Source organism: Heptranchias perlo, chromosome 38 (assembly GCF_035084215.1).
Source record: "Heptranchias perlo isolate sHepPer1 chromosome 38, sHepPer1.hap1, whole genome shotgun sequence".
In the NCBI taxonomy this organism is placed as follows: Eukaryota; Metazoa; Chordata; class Chondrichthyes; order Hexanchiformes; family Hexanchidae; genus Heptranchias; species Heptranchias perlo.
The window spans coordinates 21934792-21957782 of NC_090362.1; the positions used below are offsets into that span (position 1 = coordinate 21934792).

Genomic DNA, 22991 nt, shown 5'->3' on the forward strand with positions numbered 1-22991 from the left:
GGCGGCTCACCACCACCTTCTCGAGGGCAATTAGGGATGGGCAATAAATGCCGGCCTCGCCAGCGACGCCCACATCCCATGACCAAATTTTTAAAAAATGCAGTCCCAGGCGATGCTGGGAGATAGTTCCACAAATGGCATTGCTGACTAGGCTAAGCATTTGTTGCCCTTGAGGGGCTTACTAGGCCACTTCAGGGGGCAGTTAAGAGCAAACAACCTTGGCTTGGGACTAGTCACAATCGGCCAGACTAGGTAAAGATGGCAGGTTCCTTTCCCTAAGGGACAGTAGTGAACCAGGCAGTTTTTTACACTCTGACTGCTTCATGGTCACTCTTCCTGACACCAGCTTTGTATTCCAGGTTTTTAAAACTGAATTCAAATTTTCAAACTGCCATGATGGAATTTGAACTTGTGCTTATGTTCTCATCGTTATTAGACCAGACCTCCAACATAAGCCACTACCATATGCCGTGTTGTATATGGCTTAGAGTGTATGCAGAAGCTTGCAGTCAGGCATAAATTTCCTCTTTGCTATTTTTGATTTTGTTGTTTTCTTGTGCTATGGGCTGTGTCCCTTCCACAATGTTTACATTGTGCCTTTTTAATGTGGATAAACCATCCTGAGGCACTTCACAGAAAGCAAATGGGCATCTAGCAAGGAAAAAAGAAATTAGTCGTGGTGACAATAAGCCTGGTTGATGTTTCTTTATTGTGATGGTTTTTCCGACTAGCTTGCAATTTGAAATTTGAAACATTTGATTTAAATTGAGGATTTTAACAGTTAACTGCATAAATTGAAGCAGGGAAACTGAACTGTGGAGACTTTTTAATGAAGTAAGATGCACTCAGATCCCTGGAAATAGTTAATTCTGATCTGAAGGCTATTGGATAGTGTTGGGGCAGTTCAGTTTATGAAGTCAGTAGGGTACTGTGGGCTGAGAGCACTAGTGTAGTGACCATTGTCCAGAACTTGCTGGCTGATTTGCATTAAACAGGGCGTATTGTTAATGGGCGCTTTTTTCCAGGCCCATTTATCTTGAATGGCCTTTGCCCCAGCCAGAGATTTGAACCTTCAAATTGTAGGTTTGCATTGCTTAAACTTCCTGAAGTGCATATTTAGCTGTTGGTCAAATGTGCTCAAATTTCAACTTTAGTTTAGAGGTGGTCCCAGATGGAGTCAATAATCCTTTATGACGCAATCTGGTCAGGTGTAAAAGGGTATTTAACCTTTTTTGAAACTGGAATCACATTTATCATATACACTAGTTTCTCAATAGTTTAGGAGGGTCATCCAGGTTTTTTGGGTTTCACTTGGCATTTCTTCCAGTGTGGATTGCATACAGATGTACAACTGCATATTAAATGTGTATTCTGTACCCTCTGCTGTGATCCTTAAGTATGCAGTGCTAAAGTGTTCTGAGGGTCATTGTTTCAATTATCACTCTGGAAGTTTGCATAGCCTTTCTTAGCCATTTTTTTTGTTGCTATTTGATAGCCATTAGGAGGAAGTTTTTCTAAGGACTGGACAATGGCACTCATCTGCAGTTGGGTGGTGACATGAAAATCGGGAGGGGTAGCATAGTCCCTCTTTCAGGACAGTGTAGTGTCTCATCCATGCTGTACTGAAGAATGGAGTGTTTTCTATTTTACCCAGTGCAAGTAGGAATGGTGTTTTCCAATAAGTTGGGAACTAGAGTTCCACATGGTGCACAATCCATTTGAGCTGCTGCTCCCAGCTCCACACTTTTTAAAAAATGTTAGAAAATAGACTTTTGACCTACAGTGAGATCCAAGGAATGCAGCTCCACAGATCTTTAAAGGTTGGAGTCCAGATAGAAAAAGCACATGGGATTCTGGATGGAAGTGACCTTGAATTGACATTGGCTAGAACACATTTTTCAAGATTGTGCAGTTCTGGACACTCCATAATGGAGAACATATTTGTGACTAACATAATTTGAAAGAGCATTGAATAAACATTAGGGAAATGGGATTAGTGTATACAAGTACGATGGGCTAAAATTCTATGACTGGATATTTGTTCTTTCTGCTAATCTATAATATAAGGAATCTTACAACACCAGGTTATAGTCCAACAAATTTATTTTAAAATCACAAGCTTTCGGAGATTATCTCCTTCGTCAGATGAATGAATGAAAAGGTTCTCAAATCGCATATCTTATACTATGTTGGGACAGCATCACACCAATCAAAAGGTGTCGTTGTTATTCAAACAGGCCAGTCACGGAGAACAGCACGTCCCAGTACACTCGATATACATTGTGTCTATTACACAGGCAGGCAGAAAGAAACTCAAAATGGCAGAGAGAGAGAGAGAGAATTTTAAAAAACATATAAATTTTTTCCCCCTTTTTGCTGGTGGGGTTACGTGTAGCGTGACATGAACCCAAGATCCCGGTTGAGGCCGTCCTCATGGGTGTGGATCTTGGGTTCATGTCACGCTACACGTAACCCCACCAGCAAAAAGGGGGAAAAAATTTATGTTTTTTAAAATTCTCTCTCTCTCTCTCTCTCTCTCTCTCTCTCTCTCTCTCTCTCTCTCTCTCTCTCTCTCTCTCTCTCTCTCTCTCTCTCTCTCTCTCTCTCTCTCTCTCTCTCTCTCTCTGCCATTTTGAGTTTCTTTCTGCCTGCCTGTGTAATAGACACAATGTATATCGAGTGTACTGGGACGTGCTGTTCTCCGTGACTGGCCTGTTTGAATAACAACGACACCTTTTGATTGGTGTGATGCTGTCCCAACATAGTATAAGATATGTGATTTGAGAACCTTTTCATTCATTCATCTGACGAAGGAGATAATCTCCGAAAGCTTGTGATTTTAAAATAAATTTGTTGGACTATAACCTGGTGTTGTAAGATTCCTTACATTTGTCCACCCCAGTCCATCACCGGCATCTCCACATCAATCTATAATATGACAGTGGATCACCTACATTTTTGGATTTTAAGGCTTAGGGTTTTTTGGTGCTGTTTTATACCAGTTGTACTACAGTCAAATGGCCATTCTGAGATCACTTCTTCCAAGATAGTTTTATAATAGCTGGTTGATCAGCAATAGGACTACAAACTCTGATTAAAGCATGAGGCAGGCCATTTCCAGTAACTCATGGATGCTGCTTCTAACCATGCTTATTTTGGCATACCCACACTCCACTGGTATGTTGGGGTTCTGATTGACCAACTCAACTAGGATTTACCCTTGACTGCTCTGACAAACAACTGGGTACAATCAATGTGATGGCTAATATGGAACTTTGATAAGGGCTGCCCAGTTTTTGACTAACTCGTGTTTATGGAGGAATGGGAGGCCAGCCAGGAGAGCATTGGAATAGTCAAGTCTCAAAAGTGACAACAGCATGTATGAATACTTCAGCCGATAGGCAGAGGTGGAGACGGATAATGTCACTGAGGTGGAAGTAGGCGGTCTTTGATGGAGCAGATAGGGGGTCGGAAGCTCGGCTTGGTCAAAATTGGATACTGAGATTGCGAACAGCCTGAGACAGTGGCCAGGCAGAGGGATGGAATTGGTGATGGAACAAAGTTTTTGGGTGGGGAGGGGTTTGCATGAGCAAGACAGTAAAGACGATGGCTTTGGTCTTCATTGATTAATTGGGGGGGGAAAATTGGAGTCCATCCAAAATTGGATTTCAGACAAGCAGTCTGACGACACAAGGCAGGGAGAAGAGATTGAGAAAAGTGTTGGTGAGGTAGATCAGGATGTTGTCAGCATGCATGTGGAAACCTGATATGTCTTCAGATGTTGCCAAGGGACAGCATTTAGATGAGGAATAGGAGGAGGCCAAGGGTAGTTTGCAAGGACACGGGGGTTTAAGGGAGGTGATTATGGCCCTTTAGCAAGGGAGAGGGATCTGTTTACAATGTTGGCTAGTAGATGGACCAGTTAGGGAAACTGGATGGTCTGCAGTTTAGTGGGGAATAGGGTTGATCAGAAGGTGGGTTTCATGGATAAGATGAACTCAGTGTGTGGGGAGATTAAAGATGCAGGTTCAGGGTTAGGGAAAGGAGAACCCTACCTTGGTGGGAAAGTACAAAACAAATGCTGTGATTTACTGTTGCAAATTGTCATTGGGCAGTAGATAAATGGGAATATTTTTAATGTAGCTAAAACTTCTATAAAGCTAGGAGTATTTGAATAAACTAATTTTCTTTTTTCAAGGGTCTACTGAGAATGACTTACTTTGGTTGAACCAGACTTGAATAAAGCAAACATGAAGTGGCAGTACTGTCCTAAAATGTGTTCTCTTCTGCTTTCCATTATTGTGATTATAGGTAAGCATTTTCACCACTAATTGACTGTTCGGCTATTGCAAAAAAAAAGCAGTGTCAAATAACCATTGCCAGTGAGGCACATTGTGTGCTTTATGAAGGTCTTTTTAATTTAAAAAAATTTAGTGCTGTTGTTGAGTATTGTCTGTACAATAAGGTTATCCTTCTGAAAAATATTGAAGGTGTTTTTAATGCTTGGTAACTGAACACAGAATTAACTAAGTGGGCAATGGACAAGACAGTTTACTGTCTTTCAAATTTGAAAATAAAGGTTTCAGTATGAATATTTCACTTCAAAAGTAGTGGGATTCTAAAAGTTATGGAGCACCTAATTTGGATGCTGTTGGAGTAGTTGCAGATCTTGAATTTTGGGTGTCAGCCTTGGCTCAGTGATAGTACTCTTGCCTCTGAGGCAGAAGGTTGTGGGTTCACGTCCTTATAAAGTGAAGGGCAAGGCTGGTAGAAGTAGGGAACCTTGGATGACTCGGGAGATTGAGGCCCTAGTCAAAAAGAAGGAGGCATATGACATGCATAGGCAACTGGGATCAAGTGGATCCCTTGAAGAGTATAGAGATTGCCGGAGCAGAGTTGAGAGAAATCAGGAGGGCAAAAAGGGGACATGAGATTGCTTTGGCAGATAAGGCAAAGGAGAATCCAAAGAGCTTCTACAAATACATAAAGGGCAAAAGAGTAACTAGGGAGAGAGTAGGGCCTCTTGAGGATCAACAAGGTCATCTATGTGCGGGACCACAAGAGATGGGTGAGATCCTGAATGAATATTTCACATCGGTGTTTACGGTTGAGAAAGGCATGGATGTTAGGGAACTTGGGGAAATAAATAGTGATGTCTTGAGGAGTGTACATATTACAGAGAGGGAGGTGCTGGAAGTCTTAACGCGCATCAAGGTAGATAAATCTCCGGGACCTGATGAAATGTATCCCAGGACGTTATGGGAGGTTAGGGAGGAAATTGCGGGTCCCCTAGCAGAGATATTTGAATCATCCACCGCTACAGGTGAGGTGCCTGAAGATTGGAGGGTAGCAAATGTTGTGCCTTTGTTTAAGAAGGGCGGCAGGGAAAAGCCTGGGAACTACAGACTGGTGAGCCTGACATCTGTAGTGGAAAGTTGTTGGAGGGTATTCTGAGAGACAGGATCTACAGGCATTTGGAGAGGCAGGGACTGATTAGGAACAGTCAGCATGGTTTTGAGAGGAAAATCATGTCTCACGAATTTGAGTTTTTTGAAGGGGTAACGAAGAAGATAGATGAGGGCTGTGCAGTAGACGTGGTCTACATGGACTTTAGCAAAGCCTTTCACAAGGTACCGCATGGTAGGTTGTTACATAAGGTTAAATCTCATGGGATCCAAGGTGAGGTAGCCAATTGGATACAAAATTGGATTGACGACAGAAGACAGAGGGTGGTTGTAGAGGGTTGTGTTTCAAACTGGAGGCCTGTGACCAGCGGTGTGCCTCAGGGATCGGTGCTGGGTCTGCTGTTATTTGTTATTTATATTAATGATTTGGATGAGAATTTAGGAGGCATGGTTAGTAAGTTTGCAGATGACACCAAGATTGGTGGCATTGTGGACAGTGAAGAAGGTTATCTAGGATTGCAACGGGATCTTGATAAATTGGGCCAGTGGGCCGATGAATGGCAGATGGAGTTTAATTTAGATAAATGTGAGGTGATGCATTTTGGGAGATCGAATCGGGCCAGGGCCTACTCCGTTAATGATAGGGCGTTGGGGAGAGTTATAGAACAGAGATCTAGGAGTACAGGTTCATAGCTCCTTGAAAGTGGAGTCACAGGTGGATAGGGTGGTGAAGAAGGCATTCAGCATGCTTGGTTTCATTGGTCAGAACATTGAATACAGGAGTTGGGATGTCTTGAAGTTGTACAAGACATTAGTAAGGCCACACTTGGAATACTGTGTACAGTTCTGGTCACCCTATTATAGAAAGGATGATATTAAACTAGAAAGAGTGCAGAAAAGATTCACTAGGATGCTGCCGGGACTTGATGGTTTGACTTATAGGGAGAGGGTGGATAGACTGAGACTTTTTTCCTTGGAGAGTAGGAGGTTTAGGGGTGATCTTATAGACGTCTATAAAATAATGAGGGGTATAGATAAGGTCGATAGTCAAAATCTTTTCCCAAAGGTAGGGGAGTCTATAACGAGGGGGCATAGATTTAAGGTGAGAGGGGAGAGATACAAAAGGGTCCAGAGGGGCAATTTTTTCACTCAAAGGGTGGTGAGTGTCTGGAACGAGCTGCCAGAGGCAGTAGTAGAGGCGGGTACAATTTTGTCTTTTAAAAAGCATTTGGACAGTTACATGGGTAAGATGGGTATAGAGGGATATGGGCCAAGTGCAGGCAATTGGGACTAGCTTAGTGGTATAAACTGGGCGACATGGACATGTTGGGCTGAAGGGCCTGTTTCCATGTTGTAAACTTCTATGCAGTCCCACTCTGAGACTTCAGCACATAAAACTGCACTGGATTGTCAGCCTAAATTGAGGAAGTGCTATACTGTTGGAGGTGCCATCTTTCAGATGTTTTGTTAAACCAAAACCCCATCTGCCCTCAGGTGGACATAAAAGATTTCATGGCACTATGCAAAGAAAAGCAGGGGAGTTCTACTGGGTGTCCTAGCCAACTTTTAAACCTCAACCAACACCTAAAAATAGATTATCTGGTCATTTTATCTCATTGCTGTTTGTGGGACCTCACTGCATGCAAATTGGCTGCTGTGTTTCCAACATTACAACAGTAACTACACTTCAAAAGTACTTCATTGGCTGTAAAGTGCTTTGGAAAGTCCTGAGGTTACAAAAGGTACTATGTAAACACTAGTTTCTTGTTTAGCTTGCAAGTCATAAATTCGTATTTAACCTTTTTTTTAAAGATGTTCTCTTATACATCCTTTTAGCTTAGAGGGTAGGACAGTTATGGATACACAAGCTACCAATAACAGTCACCAAGGGGAGGGGAGAGAAACTGTTGTTGGAACCCAAGTTCTATCAAGACAAACTCGAACTATGCTGTGAATTGAGTTTCCTTTGATGTGAACTTGGTTTTAAAGTATACCTGCAGTGAGCTGATGGATAAACCCTTGGGAATTGTTGCACAGAAGGGACAGTTTTAAGTCTAAATGCTCACTGCATAATCCCTTTACTTGTATTTTTCTGAAATGTGGCATTGCATCATCCTGCAGTATATCCTAACTGGAGAGAGGAAAAATTGTTGACTTATTACATGGGTTAAATGTATGAAGAAAACTAGTAATGCCACCAAGTTGTGTTTCAAAATTGTTCACCATCTCTTCCAAATCCATGGAACCAGAACTGGGACTTGAAAACAACTCTTTAAAGACCAGCAAAAATGAAAGATTATGCTTGTGTACAACACAACCTCTTCCATCTGTACAAATGGAATCCTAGAGATGTGATGGGGAAGGTGCAAATCCTGCTTGATTTCTTAGCATGCCCAAAAATGCAACCTGACTGTAAAATGTACTGAACAAAAGTTTTTTGTTTTCCAAAAAAGATGAGCTCACTGCATTCTGGACATCTCCAAAGGGACTTGCCCTCAGACTACAGCACAAGCATCCCCTTGGCCCTCCTTTTTAATTGTAGTCTGTCAGAGCATTCCACTGCAGTAGTAACTCTTTCCCATTCTCTTATTTCCCCCCCCCCCCCTCAATCCCTTTCCACAACAAGCCAGTCAATGTGGGTTGAATTACTTGGGAGTGGGGAAAAGGGCTGGGATGAAATGATGAAAGCAGGGACCATATTTGAGAATTTCTCTTTACCCTCTTGGGCTCTTCTCTCCTGTCTCCTCCTTGTTACCAAATCATGCCTCCTTTCATTTCTCTCCTCTCCAGCACTTTGCCCCTACCCCAACCTGTCACTGATCCTTTATCCTCCTGCCACCATCCAAGGCTTAAACATAGAAAATAGGAGCAAGAGTAGACCCTTCAGGCCTGCTCCGCCATTCAAAATAATCATGGGTGATTGTCTAACTCAGTAGCCCCTTCCTGCTTTTTCCCCATATCCCTTGATCCCTTCAGCATTAAGAAATATATCTATCTCCTTCTTGAATACATCTAATGACTTGGCCTCCACTGCCTTCTGTGGTAGAGAATTCCACAGGTTCACCACCCTCTGAGTGAAGACATTTCTCCTCATCTCTGTTCTAAATGGCATACCCTGTATCCTGAGATTGTGGACTCCCTGCATCTAGTCTGTCTAGTCCTGTTAGAATTTTATGTTTCGATGAGATCATTTCTCATTCTTCTAAACTCTAGTGAATATAGGCCTAGTTGACCCAATCTCTCTTCATAGTCAGTCTTGCCATCCCAGGAATCAGTCTGGTAAACCTTTTGTTGCACTCCCTCCATGGCAAGGACATCCTTCCTCAGATAAGGAAACCAAAACTGCATACAATACTCCAGATGTGGTCTCACCAAGGCCCTGTATAACTGCAGTAAGACATCTCTGCTCCTGTACTCAAATCCTCTTGCAATGAAGGCCAACCTACCATAACTGCTTGCTGCACCTGAATGCTTGCTTTCAGCGACTGGAGTACAAGGGCACTCAGGTCTCGTTACACCTCCCCTTTTCCTAATCTATCACCATTCAGGTAATCTGCCTTTCTGGATCTTGACTCCTTGGATAAGCCCACAGCTTCCTCTGCCTCTCTGCATTCTCTGGGCCCATCAAGGCACTCATCATTGCCTCTGAGCAGCAACCCAAACTACCCCATTCTTGTTTCTCACTGACCTCTCAACCAGTGTACTACTGGGGGCTAAGATTGCCAACCTCCTTCCCATCTCACCAATGACTCCTTAGACTCTGCCAGCGGATCAACTATCGCTGCCCCTCTCCGCATCTCCCTCCAGAATGTCCGTTCATTTGCAAACAAGGCCCTTGCCATCCATGACCTTATTGTGGATATTTGCATTGACATTGTTACCTTGACTGAAACTTGGTTCATGGGTAATGACCCCTTGCCCCTTACTGAAGCATCTCTGCCTGGCAATACCTTCTGTCCTGTCCAAACCACTGGTGGTATAGTGCTTATCACCAAACCTTACTGTGGTCTTCCCCTACTCCTGACACTTTTTTTTGAACACCTCCTTATTTCACCCTCCTTTTTAAAATCCTTGATCTCAAGCCCCACCCTGCATTTCTCTCAGATCTTTTCTTCTACTGCTGCACTGAACGATGACTCATTCTCTGATTTCAACTTGCCTTGCCCTTTCTCCTGAGTTCATGGCCATCCCCTTGACTTTGTCATCTCACATGGCCTCTCTATTCCCATCAGCTCAATCACTGACTAGGCCATCTCTGATCATTTCCTTGTATCCCTCCCCACTTCCTTCTGTGTCCACCCCAGTGCCCACAATTGAGAGGACCAGGTCAACACTCCAATCATATAGGAGATTGGCTAGTGCAGTTCACAGCTTTAAAACTATTTGTATATAATGTTCAAACAGTCATAATTGACATTTACATGAACTCCAAGTGGCCTCCATTAAGATGTTTCAAGGGAAGAAAATTTAAGATAAAAGAAAAACTAACTTCTGACAGACTATTACTGCAGTCCTTTTTCTTTCTTAGGGAGTCTGCTTGGAGCACCAGTGGAGCAGGCTGTTATGGATCAATTACTACCAGCAGATGCTCCAGTTGAGACACACACTGATTTATCAAAGGAGCAGTCATCACTATCCATTACACTCGCTCTGATGAGTCCGCCTTCAGCCGAAGACCAGCCATTAATCAAATCTACAGCTTTAATTAGAAAGCCTGGGAAGCAAGGATTTCCATTACAACTTGCTGACAAATCTTTAACCACAGCCATGGGTTTAAGTATTAACAATGAAATGAATCTCTTTTTGCAAAGTAGAGCAATGGGACAGAGCACTGCACCTGAAGATAAAGAAAAATCATCCCTTTCTAGTGTGCACTTGCCTGGTGTAATGTCAGACTTAGTGTCTACAGAGACAACAGAAATGGCTGCATCTAACCACTCTGATAAACATATGGTTAACGAACAGGGCAAACCTTTAGACTCAGCATCTACCACTCCTTTCCCAATTGAAATATCCAGTGAAGATGAGAAACCAGCTTGGCACAGAGAGGTGACCACCCCTGTGTTTAAATTTTCAACCCAGTCTATGCTTAAATCTGAGGGAATTCCAATACTTGATATAAAAGGCAATTTGCAAAGTTCATCTGCTCGCGACAGTACACACCTTTTTGATGAAATGGAGTCGTACACTGTTTCTTCAGAAGGTGCCGAGTCTAGCACTTTCAAATTGACACCCGTTGAACAAATCAAAACTAAGCAGGGATCCATACTGTTCACAATGGAGTCGACTCTTAATACATTTAGTGCAGAGCCAGACTTCATGCCACATTTGCAAACTGATGCAACCAGCTGGCACTCGGATACCATTAAGCAGCTCTCTACATATTTGTGGTCTTCTAACTCAATAGAGTCATTCAGTAGCTCTGGGGACACGTTTTTCACCACTTTGCCATCTACTGCTGATAACTGGCAATCACCAGATATTTCTGAGGCAGAATACTCTGCTGCCTCTGTTGCTACCAGCTGGCTGCTGGATGTTTCTGAGGGAGAATATTCCACAGCTGCATCATCTGTTGCTACCACCTGGCTGCTGGATGTTTCTGAGGGAGAATATTCCACAGCTGCATCATCTGTTGCTACCACCTGGCTGCCAGATGTTTCTGAGGGAGAATATTCCACAGCTGCATCATCTGTTGCTACCACCTGGCTGCCAGATGTTTCTGAGGGAGAATACATCACTTCTACAGCTACCAATTGGCCATTTAATAGCTCTGAGGCAGAATTTTCCATGGCAATGCCACATATGCAGCTAACTGTTTTGGAGGAAGAATTCTCCATTTCTGACGAGCCACCTAGCAGCCCTGAAGAGTATTTCTCTACAACTTCATTTACCACCAACCTTCTGCCAAATGCTTCTAAGGCTTTGCCATCTGCTCCCACCAACTGGAAACCAAACCTTTTTGAGAAGCTGTCCACTTCATTGGACAGTACGAGCCATCAGGATCCCTTTACAAGTTCACCAACTAATAACATCTATTTGAAACCCAATGTGTCTGAGGTACAGCCTTTTACAATGACAACTAGTGTTGGAATCAAATCTGAAGCCACCAGTTTTACAATTCAGTCAAGTAAGACCATGTCACCACTTCCCCAGATTGGACAAAGTGCTTCTTCGGTTATCTACAATCGCTTTCTATTGCAGTTTGGTATCCTGGGTCTAAGTTATACAGACTCTTTGAGTAATAGCTCTTCGAAAGCCTACCAAGAGCTGGAGATGGTTGTGAGAGAAACTGTAAGTATGCAGTTTCCCTCTGATATTTTAAAATGAGTATTGCTAAAAATTGTATTGAGCTGGCTCAGGTTGCCATCATGGTTGTTTGCATAATCTCTTGAGGCTATTTGACAACATACAATTGTTCCTGAGAAAAGAAATAGCATTGACTTGCCTTTTTTTAGAGGCATTATACTCTTCATTTTGAAGTGCCAGAAAATTAAAAATAATCTAATTATATGCTGCTTTTTATCAAATGTAAGCATTGCATGTGTCAGCAAGTTTTATCAACTAACTCAAAGGATAATATACTCTCCTCTGCCACTCTTCTTCCCCCCCCCCCTCCCCAATTATGTGGGCCTCTTGTTCATAAAGTCAGACATTCTATTTTAGACCTAGTCCATTATATCAAACTAATCAGTAGTTGCACTGTAGCTTTCTTTGGGGTTGAATTTTGGTTATATTTGCCTGCTTGCAAAGAAGCTGGAAGTAAGGAGATAGTATGCAGCAGAATTAAACTAAATCATGGAGTGGAAGGTTGTACCACTACTCCAACATGCATATAAGTTGAGTGGGGACCAAACCCACAGCACTTTTAATTCTGTTCTTCAAAAGGGAATTGGACAAATACTTTGTGGGGGGTGATTGCGGGGCTATGGGGAAAGAGCAGGGAAATGAGACTAATTGGCTAGTTCTTTTTTCAAAGAGCAGGGCTGAATGGCCTCCTCTGCTGTATGATTCTATGAAGCTGATGCATTTAACTTGAGCCAATAGAGGGACTGTAGATTCCTGCTCTGTAGATGGCGATTGGGAGGAGCTGATGTGCCCCACGAATTTCATTCAAACGGCCAAGAAGTTGAAATATAAATTACTTCAGTATGGGGTGCAAGATAACATGTTTATTGCCAATTATACAGCTGACAAAATTACAGATTTGCTTTATTTCAGCTGGACGCCATCTTTTATGCTCGCTATGGTGACAGCTTTCTCAGAACCAAGATTCTTAGTTTTGTGTAAGTAGAAATTACTTTCAATGCTTTTTTTGGGTTTTATCACTTCTAGTCAGACTCTATCAAGCTGAATGCAAAAGACTTGCAGCTGGATTGCTTAAAGACTGCACACTTCAATAGAAAGCAATTTTGTTTGTTTCTTTCAGTGATTCCTATTTTAATCAAATTAATGAATTTGTGCCCAATATGGGATGCTAATGTGTACAGTGCAAACTAAATTTGTATTCAAGCACAACAGGTACTGGTTTGTATTATTTCACTTCAAAGGTCAATTAAATAAATGAATTCAATTAAATCAGTAAAATCCCCCACTTAAGGGACTGTATCTTACTGAATTCACATATACGCGTCTTTCATAAGACTGGGCCACTATGTCCCAGTTGTGCCTGGTTACTCTAGTTCCCACTTAAGTTGGTTGTCTTGGGTCTGTTTGTAAATGTACCATGTGATGGGCTGAGTTAACACAGCTCAGAATGGTCCTAGATTCAATCCCTAGCCTGCTTTTAAGGGTGCAGTTATACTGCCAATTGCACGTTGATGTGAAAATGTTATAGGTGCACATCAACAAAGTGTCAGAATAAATCAGCAAATACCTAAGATACTAAAGCTGGTGGTGGAGGGACTGTTTGAGACCTCCATCTTGCTGGTTTGCATCAAGTAGAGCTTGATGGCAGCTGGGCCAATGTTGGGGTGACACTACAATTGGCTTCCTAGGCTAAAGAGAAGAAACAGTTGTCATTTCAGTTTATGACTCCTGTGTGTTTGGGCATTATAGCTGAGCCTGATCCTGCCCTTGTCTTGATTCTCTCTCTACATGCTGCTCTGACCTGTCCAGACTGCTTGGCAGGACAATGGCAGGACGTAGCCCAGCATGATTCACCCTTTTTGAGAGGGCAGAAATTGGAATTGAAGCGGAGTGATGGGGCACTCCTAGCTAGAGACAACTTTGGAGTACAAGCTTTGTATGAATTCCAATGTTTGAAGTTTTATTTCATTTCTACTCTATATATTGATGTGGTTATGGCTTAGTTGCAGGAATGAGAAAATTCTTAAGGTGATTGAACAACAAATTTGCTTTGTTTTTCAATTAAATTAAAGAATGGTCATCCCAAGCTAACTCTTCAATTTGTCATAATGGGCCACTTGCTTGTCCGCTGCCTTTCTGAATTGATGTGAATCCGAAGAGTGTATTTTGCTAAAGATGTATTTGTTATAGAACGACTATTTGTATAGCCTTGAGGGCCTAATTAGTTCCTGAGTGTCAAAGTTAGAGACTTGTGTGATTCCAAAACCAAGTAGTAAAAGATATTATGGATTAGAAACTCACTATGGCTGTTATGCCTTATTACACAGGAATGGGTCTATTAAAGTTGAGAGTGAAGTGGTGTTCCAGGAGCATGCTGCCTTGCCCAGTAGTTCAGATGTCGTTCGAACAGTGCTTACACATGTGTACCATAAAGATCTGGTTCCAACTGATTTGGTGATTAATGCTAGCTCTGTTGTTTGCAATGGTGAGTGATTTGATTTTCTTTCATTATAAATGGATAGTGTGATGGCTGTCATGTTAGACTCCTATCCAGAGGGGTTAAACTTCAAGCCTGGATATTATTAGCCCCTCCATGAACTAACTTAGGTGAAGAAATCAAATGGGGAGATGGTTCCAACACACTCTCGATGCTGTTTGGAGTGGCATAAACTTCAAGGCCTGATGTACCTATAATTTAAACAAGTTTACTACATGGAGAAGCAGTTAACTGTACTACCATTAAATTCTGCAGGGTTGGAATGAAGTTCAGTCTTGAGCTAACTGGTTTTCCTTAGGTTTTGATTCTTGATGTCTAGGGTTGTTATCCCCAAACAGTAAATCCTAGATTTTCTGAGTCCACAGACAGCTGTGATTTTGAGGTGTAAATAATCCAAACTGCACTCGGCACTAACGAGCTCTTTGGGGACGGTTGAGTAAATAGAGAAATGACTTGTGGGAATATTGATGTTTTATCAAACTTTCAAATGTTGGATTTTTTTTTCTCGCTAACTTGTTTGAGGTTCATTGTTCATGAAAATACTTATCAAAAATAAATGTATGCTTCAAACACTGCTAGGCTCCATTACTTTACATCAAAGTCTCAATATGGCAGAAGTATTTTCTATGGCAGCTATTGAAGAAAAGTATTTCAGATTTCTGAACCACCATCTTGTTCAAATGCTTTAAGCTGCCTTGGGCCATTGGCACTTTGGATTTAATTTTACAAAGATTGGGTGGGAAGAGAAAGGTTGGAGGGTATGAAATGTTCTTGATGAGTTTCTTCACCTCGATGGAAGATAGAGTCATAGAGTTATACAGCATGGATAGAGGCCCTTCGGCCCATCGTGTCCGCGCCGGCCATCAGCCCTGTCTACTCTAATCCCATATTCCAGCATTTGGTCTGTAGCCTTGTATGCTATGGCATTTCAAGTGCTCATCCAAATGCTTCTTGAATGTTGAGGGTTCCTGCCTCCACAACCCTTTCAGGCAGTGAGTTCCAGACTCCAACCACCCTCTGGGTGAAAAAGTTCTTTCTCAAATCCCCTCTAAACCTCCCGCCTTTTACCTTGAATCTATGTCCCCTTGTTATAGAACCCTCAACGAAGGGAAAAAGCTCCTTAGTATCCATCCTATCTGTGCCCCTCATAATTTTGTACACCTCAATCATGTCCCCCCTCAGCCTCCTCTGCTCCAAGGAAAACAAACCCAATCTTCCCAGTCTCTCTTCATAGCTGAAGCGCTCCAGCCCTGGTAACATCCTGGTGAATCTCCTCTGCACCCTCTCCAAAGCGATCACATCCTTCCTGTAGTGTGGCGACCAGAACTGCACACAGTACTCCAGCTGTGGCCTAACCAGTGTTTTATACAGCTCCATCATAACCTCCTTGCTCTTATATTCTATGCCTCGGCTAATAAAGGCAAGTATCCCATATGCCTTCTTTACCACCTTATCTACCTGTTCCGCCGCCTTCAGGGATCTGTGAACTTGCACACCAAGATCCCTCTGACCCTCTGTCTTGCCTAGGGTCCTCCCATTCATTGTGTATTCCCTTGCCTTGTTAGTCCCTCCAAAGTGCATCACCTCGCACTTTTCCGGGTTAAATTCCATTTGCCACTGTTCCGCCCATCTGACCAACCCATCTATATCGTCCTGCAGACTGAGGCTATCCTCCTCGCTATTTACCACCCTACCAATCTTTGTATCATCAGCGAACTTACTGATCATACCTTTTACATTCATATCCAAGTCATTAATGTAGACCACAAACAGCAAGGGACCCAGCACCGATCCCTGTGGTACCCCACTGGCCACAGGCTTCCAGTCACAAAAACAACCTTCGACCATCACCCTCTGCCTCTGCCACTAAGCCAGTTTTGTATCCAAAGTGCCAAGGCACCCTGGATTCCATGGGCTCGTACCTTCTTGACCAGTCTCCTGTGGGGGACTTTATCGAAGGCCTTACTGAAATCCATGTATACCACATCCACTGCGTTACCCTCATCCACACGCCTAGTCACCCCCTCAAAAAATTCAATCAAATTAGTCAGACATGATCTTCCCTTGACAAAGCCATGTTGACTATCCCTGATTAATCCTTGCTTCTCCAAGTGGAGACTAATTTTGTCCCTCAGAATTTTTTCCAATAATTTTCCTACCACTGATGTTAGGCTCACTGGCCTGTAGTTCCCCGGTTTTTCCCTACTCCCCTTCTTGAATAATGGTATTACATTAGCGGTTCTCCAGTCCTCTGGCACATCCCCTGTGGCCAGAGGTTCTGAATATATGTGTCCGAGCCCCCGCAATCTCCTCCTTTGCCTCACACAGATGAAGCACATGCTTCAGTGCTAGGAAGGAGTGTAGAAAAGTTCATAGTGTTGCACCATCCATGCTCAATAAAAGGGATGGCACCATGGTAGGGCAGCAAAATATCTGGATATTTACCCTATTGGCATGCTACACTTATAATACAATAATCCTGACTTAAAATAGCGCTGACTTGCAGTGTACCAATTTCAATGCCTTTGTGGTGCTTCAGCCTTGGCAGTATCAAGATCAATCATGGTAAGTGTAGAATCAATCTTCCATACTATTGGTTACTTGCCTCTAACTTGCTATAGAGTAATTAATTTGGCTGATCAATCATTCTATTAATTTGGAAGAGTTTACAGTTTGTTTTTGATTCTTTTGTTTTTGTCAGGTTATAGCCTAGCAAACATGGAACCTGAAAAAATGCTCATAGAATTTACAGCTTTGAGCATAGGGTTTGGTCCATGCTCTGACAAGCCAATGTCTTATCAGGAGTGCCTTCAACGTCTGAGCAGTTGGGTATGTATTCTGCACCAAACATCTGGATAACTTGAGATTTACCTGTGCTGTGTTTGGTAGCCAAAAACTAAACCTTTGGTTTATGGGAAACTGCACTTATAACTTTGCCAATTAACATGTTTGGGTGTAAGGATTTGTGCCTGCAGTACCTTTTTTAAAAAAGTTACTTATTTTGTAACTTGCATTTATATAGAACCTTTTTTTAAAATTAAGAGAATGTCCCAAGTCAACTACTCAGTGAAGATTAAAAACATTCATGTATGTGACCATTCCATTAATTGGTCTGATCAACTCCATTTTAAACTTGTACCTTTTCAGGCACATTGTTCAAATTAGCTCCAAGGAAGAATTTTTTTTAATGTGACTTAAGACATTAAGCTGCAGATGAGAATTATGTATTCTTGGGATATGGGTGTCACTGGCAAGGCCTACATTTATTGCCCATCCCTAATAAGTGAATGGTTTACTAGGCCACTTCAGAGGATAGTGACACCACTTATGGTGTGGGACTGGAGTCACATGTAGGCCAGACCAGGTAAGGACGGCAGGTTTCCTTCCCTAAAGGGCATTAGTTGAGTTTTTATGACAATTCAACAGCTTCATGATCACTTTTACTGATACTAGCTTAAATTGAAGTCAAATTCTCAACTGCTATGGTGGGATTTGAACTAGTGTTCTCTGGATTGTTAGTCTAGGCCACTGGATTACTAGTTCAGTACACTATCATCTATTCTATCTTTCCTTTTTATCCCCACCCCTCCTAATAAAGCACCTTGTGGTGTTTTCTGTTAAAAGGCACCATATAAATTGGGTGATTAACTGTGCCCTGGGTATGTGAAGGGTGGTGATTATGTTCTAGTTGCCCACAATTTAAGTTTATGCAAATGTGTGGTCTACTCCGGTTCAATTTTTGTTTTTGCCTCTAATTTGTTATCCAGTGGCCAGAATTAAGCCTATTTAAAATAAAATGGTACAGATAAGAACATAAGAACATAAGAAATAGGAGCAGGAGTAGGCCAATCGGTCCCTCGAGCCTGCTCTGCCATTCAATAAGATCATGGCTGATCTGATCCTAACCTCAAATCTAAAGAACACAAGAAGTAGGAGCAGGACCCGGCCACACAGCCATAGAGTCATAGAGTCATAGAGTTATACAGCACGGATAGAGGCCCTTCGGCCCATCGTGTCCGCGCCGGCCATCAGCCCTGTCTACTCTAATCCCATATTCCAGCATTTGGTCCGTAGCCTTGTATGCTATGGCATTTCAAGTGCTCATCCAAATGCTTCTTGAATGTTGAGGGTTCCTGCCTCCACAACCCTTTCAGGCAGTGAGTTCCAGACTCCAACCACCCTCTGGGTGAAAAAGTTCTTTCTCAAATCCCCTCTAAACCTCCCGCCTTTTACCTTGAATCTATGTCCCCTTGTTATAGAACCCTCAACGAAGGGAAAAAGCTCCTTAGTATCCATCCTATCTGTGCCCCTCATAATTTTGTACACCTCAATCATGTCCCCCCTCAGCCTCCTCTGCTCCAAGGAAAACAAACCCAATCTTCCCAGTCTCTCTTCATAGCTGAAGCGCTCCAGCCCTGGTAACATCCTGGTGAATCTCCTCTGCACCCTCTCCAAAGCGATCACATCCTTCCTGTAGTGTGGCGACCAGAACTGCACACAGTACTCCAGCTGTGGCCTAACCAGTGTTTTATACAGCTCCATCATAACCTCCTTGCTCTTATATTCTATGCCTCGGCTAATAAAGGCAAGTATCCCATATGCCTTCTTTACCACCTTATCTACCTGTTCCGCCGCCTTCAGGGATCTGTGAACTTGCACACCAAGATCCCTCTGACCCTCTGTCTTGCCTAGGGTCCTCCCATTCATTGTGTATTCCCTTGCCTTGTTAGTCCCTCCAAAGTGCATCACCTCGCACTTTTCCGGGTTAAATTCCATTTGCCACTGTTCCGCCCATCTGACCAACCCATCTATATCGTCCTGCAGACTGAGGCTATCCTCCTCGCTATTTACCACCCTACCAATCTTTGTATCATCAGCGAACTTACTGATCATACCTGGGCCCTCTGCGCCACCCACAGGGCATTGACCGATCCGAACTCAGCTTCATGTCCAATTTCCTGCCCGCTCCCCATAACCCCTAATTCCCTTTACTTCTAGAAAACTGTCTATTTCTGTTTTAAATTTATTTAATGATGTAGCTTCCACAGCTTCCTGGGGCAGCAAATTCCACAGACCTACCACCCTCTGAGTGAAGAAGTTTCTCCTCATCTCAGTTTTGAAAGAGCAGCCCCTTATTCTAAGATTATGCCCCCTAGTTCTAGTTTCACCCATCTTTGGGAACATCCTTACTGCATCCACCCGATCAAGCCCCTTCACAATCTTATATGTTTCAATAAGATCGCCTCTCATTCTTCTGAACTCCAATGAGTAGAGTCCCAATCTACTCAACCTCTCCTCATATGTCCGCCCCCTCATCCCCGGGATTAACCGAGTGAACCTTCTTTGTACTGCCTCGAGAGCAAGTATGTCTTTTCTTAAGTATGGAGACGAAAACATTGTTCCAAATTTGAATTAAAGGTATGTTTAAATATTAGAAACTGTTTCCCAGATTTTTTTTAAAAGTCTTAACTTTGTTTTACAAGGTTGTAGAAACCCTGGAAGAAAGGTACCTGGTCCAAGAGTTTAATATTGAACGAGTCTTGTGAGTATGCTTTCAACTGAAGGTCAATTGAGCAAGATGAATGTTCCTTGCCAAAACCACAGACAAGGCAACAACTGCTTAATGTAAAGCACCTTAAAAGTTAGTTAATCACTGCTTTGACATTCAAAGCCCCAAAAGAGGGGCCCCTCTGGCAAATGCAATCCTCAGCTGGCCTTCATAATGGGCATGTCAAACATCACATTGCAGGAAACCTCCCACAGCCTGAGATGGGAGTAAAATAATATTTCAGGAAATTCAGGGTGGTGAGGGGAATGGCCTATCTGGCTGTAACTTGATCAGGGGCTTCTGATAAGGCTGTCCACACTGTGTAGGGTGACTTCAAAGGTTGTTGGAGCCTTAAAATTATTGGTCAGTACACTCCTGTGGCTTGACAATTTTTATATTGAGCACTGCTTACAATTTGATTTTCACAATGATTACTAAAGTAGCCAACTATTCACATGAAAGGAAGAAAATTAGGATTGTAAGTACTAAATATTGTGACCATGAGTTTAAGATGCATTTTGCTATACCAAGATATTTATGGTGTTGAATTTGTAAACTTTGTAAATGAAACCACTTGCAGTCACCTTTGACCCTGCTATGGCAAGAAGCAGGTATTATTAATCTTGCTATAAAAAGTCAAACAATGAAAATCCATATGGGAAGGAAATGAAGTATCCAGCTAAAGAATAACAAGTTGCTTGAGCTCATAACCCATGTGTGATTGTCACTCAGCTGTGACTGGGTGTGAATTTAAAATGGTCAATAGCTGACAACTGGAATGGGTTTTCAAGACTGGGCCCCTTTTTGTAAAAGGAATCATTTGGAAAGTGGTATCATAGAATTACACAGAAACAGGCTATTTGGCCCAACTGGTCTATGCTGGCAGTTGTGCTCCACACAAGCCTCCTCCACCCCTCTTCATCTAACCCCCATCAGCATAGCCTTCTATCCTTGTGCTTATCTGGCTTCCCTTAATGCATCTATGCTATTTGCCTCATTGTGGTAGCACATTCTTAATATTTGGGTAAAGAAGTTTCTCCTGAATTCCCTTTTGGATTTATTGGTGACTATATTTTTGGCTTGTATCAATGCTGAGTTGCTAAGGGAGGTTGTCTAGCATGAGTCAGTGCCATGTGACTTTCAAAGTGATCATATTTCATAACAAATCTTTGCATGAGTATCTTGTGTGTAAAAAATATTTGCACCCATTTTCTTTGTGCATTTTGTGAAAAGTCTTTATATAATTAATAAAAAATGCTACCTACATTGAGTGAATTTTTGCATGGATGACTAATTTTATCAGGCAGTAATGGAATATTCCTTCAATGATTACTTCAACTAAGTTTTAATAGCTAATTAAATGACTTAACATCAAGTGATACTGGTAATCATTCAACCAAATTGACAGCAGGCCATTGTTAGAGATTATTCAACCAAATCACTAGTGAAAACAAGTGCAAAAACTCCATTTGGTGTAACTGTAGGCTATCGACCTCAAAGCCCTCTTATCTGATGCTTTTAAGAAACTGGGTGCATTAAAGTACTAGCAGAACACAAAACAATGCCCTATAAATAACTAGCTCCTTACTCTCTGGCCATAATTGTAGCTGTGGTCAGTTCTTTGAAATGTAACTTTCTTGTGCTGCTGCATTCAAATGTGAAGAGTGAAATTGTACATCAATTTTACTATTTTGTTGATGCTATCTAAATTGGCCTACATTTGTTGCTATAATGGATTAGGAACTTTGAAGTTACAAATATTGCTCATCTTGAAAGATGTATCAATTGTTCAGTTTGAAAATCCAATTTAATAAGATCTCTAGTACATTTTGAAAAGCTAAAAGTGTGAATTGGAAAGTCTGTGGATGTGGGGTTTGCCAGTTGTATTTGACTATTATGTGCTTGCAGACGTATCCAAGGAGATGTGAATATTCAGGGAACAGCCCTCCTGAATACCTATGTACATGCTGATGATGCTGAGGCACTGCAGCTGCTTAACAATCTTGTTAATAATTCTGTGGATCTGAGGTCCCTGAAAGTAAATGGTAAGTTTCATGATTGACCAAATATGGCTTCACTGATTTGCCTGTGACTCTTGAATTTGTTACCATAGACACACCCAAATATTGGTAATGTATAAAATCAAGCATGTCAATTTTAGCACTGAGTCCCACATGATCATGCTTCCAAGATAAAATTACAGGTGAATGTAGGAAGTGGCTGAACATACTAGCAATGTCCATGATAACTGCTCAGACTTGTGATCATGCCTTGGTTATTGCAGTAATTAATTGGAATGGTTGCTGTTTAAACATTGGTCCCTTTCAGTGCCTGCGTGGTGCAGAATTTGTAATTGTAGAGCTGTATGTTTAAGACACTGCTGCATTTAGCCACATAGCTACAAACATTTCATTAGTGAGACACTGAATGTCAGATTAGTAATTTCAAATGGTAAGTGCTTTTAATAAAGCTCCTGTAACTCAGTGAAGCATTTAACACCAAAAAAATCATTATAAACCAATAAAAACTGTTGGCAACTTTTTTGCATGCTGAGACTAAACTTTTGATGTTTGAAATGTAACCTTTTCCTGATTTACAATAATTGTACTTGACAATCTGTACATCTAAACCCCTCATGAATTTATTATCTGGCCATTTCTGATACAATACTTATTCTGTCACTTATGAGTTGGTATCTAGTTGACAGATAGGATGCAAATAAAAACAGTACATGGGAGCCATTTACAACAAAGGCTTAAATATCTCAATAGAAGCTTAGTAACTGTTCCCAACAAAAACATAATGGAATACCAGCTTGGGTATAAGAGGACATAATTAGATCACTGGCTCCTTTTTTGAGTTCAGGAACTTTTACATATCCAAATCACTTTTTCATCACTCTTCTATTGGTGGCCGTGCCTTCAGCTGCCTAGGCCCTATGCTCTGGAATTCCCTCCTTAAATCTCTCTGCCTCTATCTCTCTCCTTTTTTAAGATGCTCATTAAAGCTTACCTGTTTGACGAAGGGTTTGGTCACTTGTCCTAATGTGACTTGGTGTCAAATTTTGTTTGCTCCTGTGAAGCACTTTGGATGTTTTACTATGTTAAAGGTACTATATAACTGCAAATTGTTGTCATCTACCAAATATCAACCTATATAGCAATTAATGAACATACAGAAATGAGAATGGTTGACATTTATGGCTCCCATAAACTTAACCAGTTTATCCTAGAGC

At 41.9% G+C, this 22991-nt stretch overlaps 2 protein-coding genes across 2 annotated transcripts in view; both read left to right on the plus strand.

Annotated features, from left to right (window-relative positions):
- The first annotated feature begins 9945 nt into the window (after positions 1-9945).
- LOC137304599 (mucin-1-like) lies at positions 9946-16921 on the plus strand. Its single transcript, XM_067973241.1, has 4 exons — positions 9946-11696; positions 12624-12688; positions 14039-14196; positions 16917-16921. The coding sequence occupies exons 1-4, from the start codon at positions 9969-9971 to the stop codon at positions 16919-16921; spliced, it is 1956 nt and encodes a 651-aa protein (XP_067829342.1). The 5' UTR covers positions 9946-9968.
- The window catches only part of LOC137304651 (uncharacterized), a 31234-nt gene continuing 25164 nt past the window's right edge, over positions 16922-22991 (plus strand). The window contains exons 1-3 of the mRNA XM_067973296.1: positions 16922-17037; positions 19692-19750; positions 21665-21801. Of these exons, the coding sequence (XP_067829397.1) occupies positions 16927-17037; positions 19692-19750; positions 21665-21801 (307 nt within the window). The 5' untranslated portion in view covers positions 16922-16926. The remainder of the gene's footprint in view (positions 17038-19691; positions 19751-21664; positions 21802-22991) is intronic.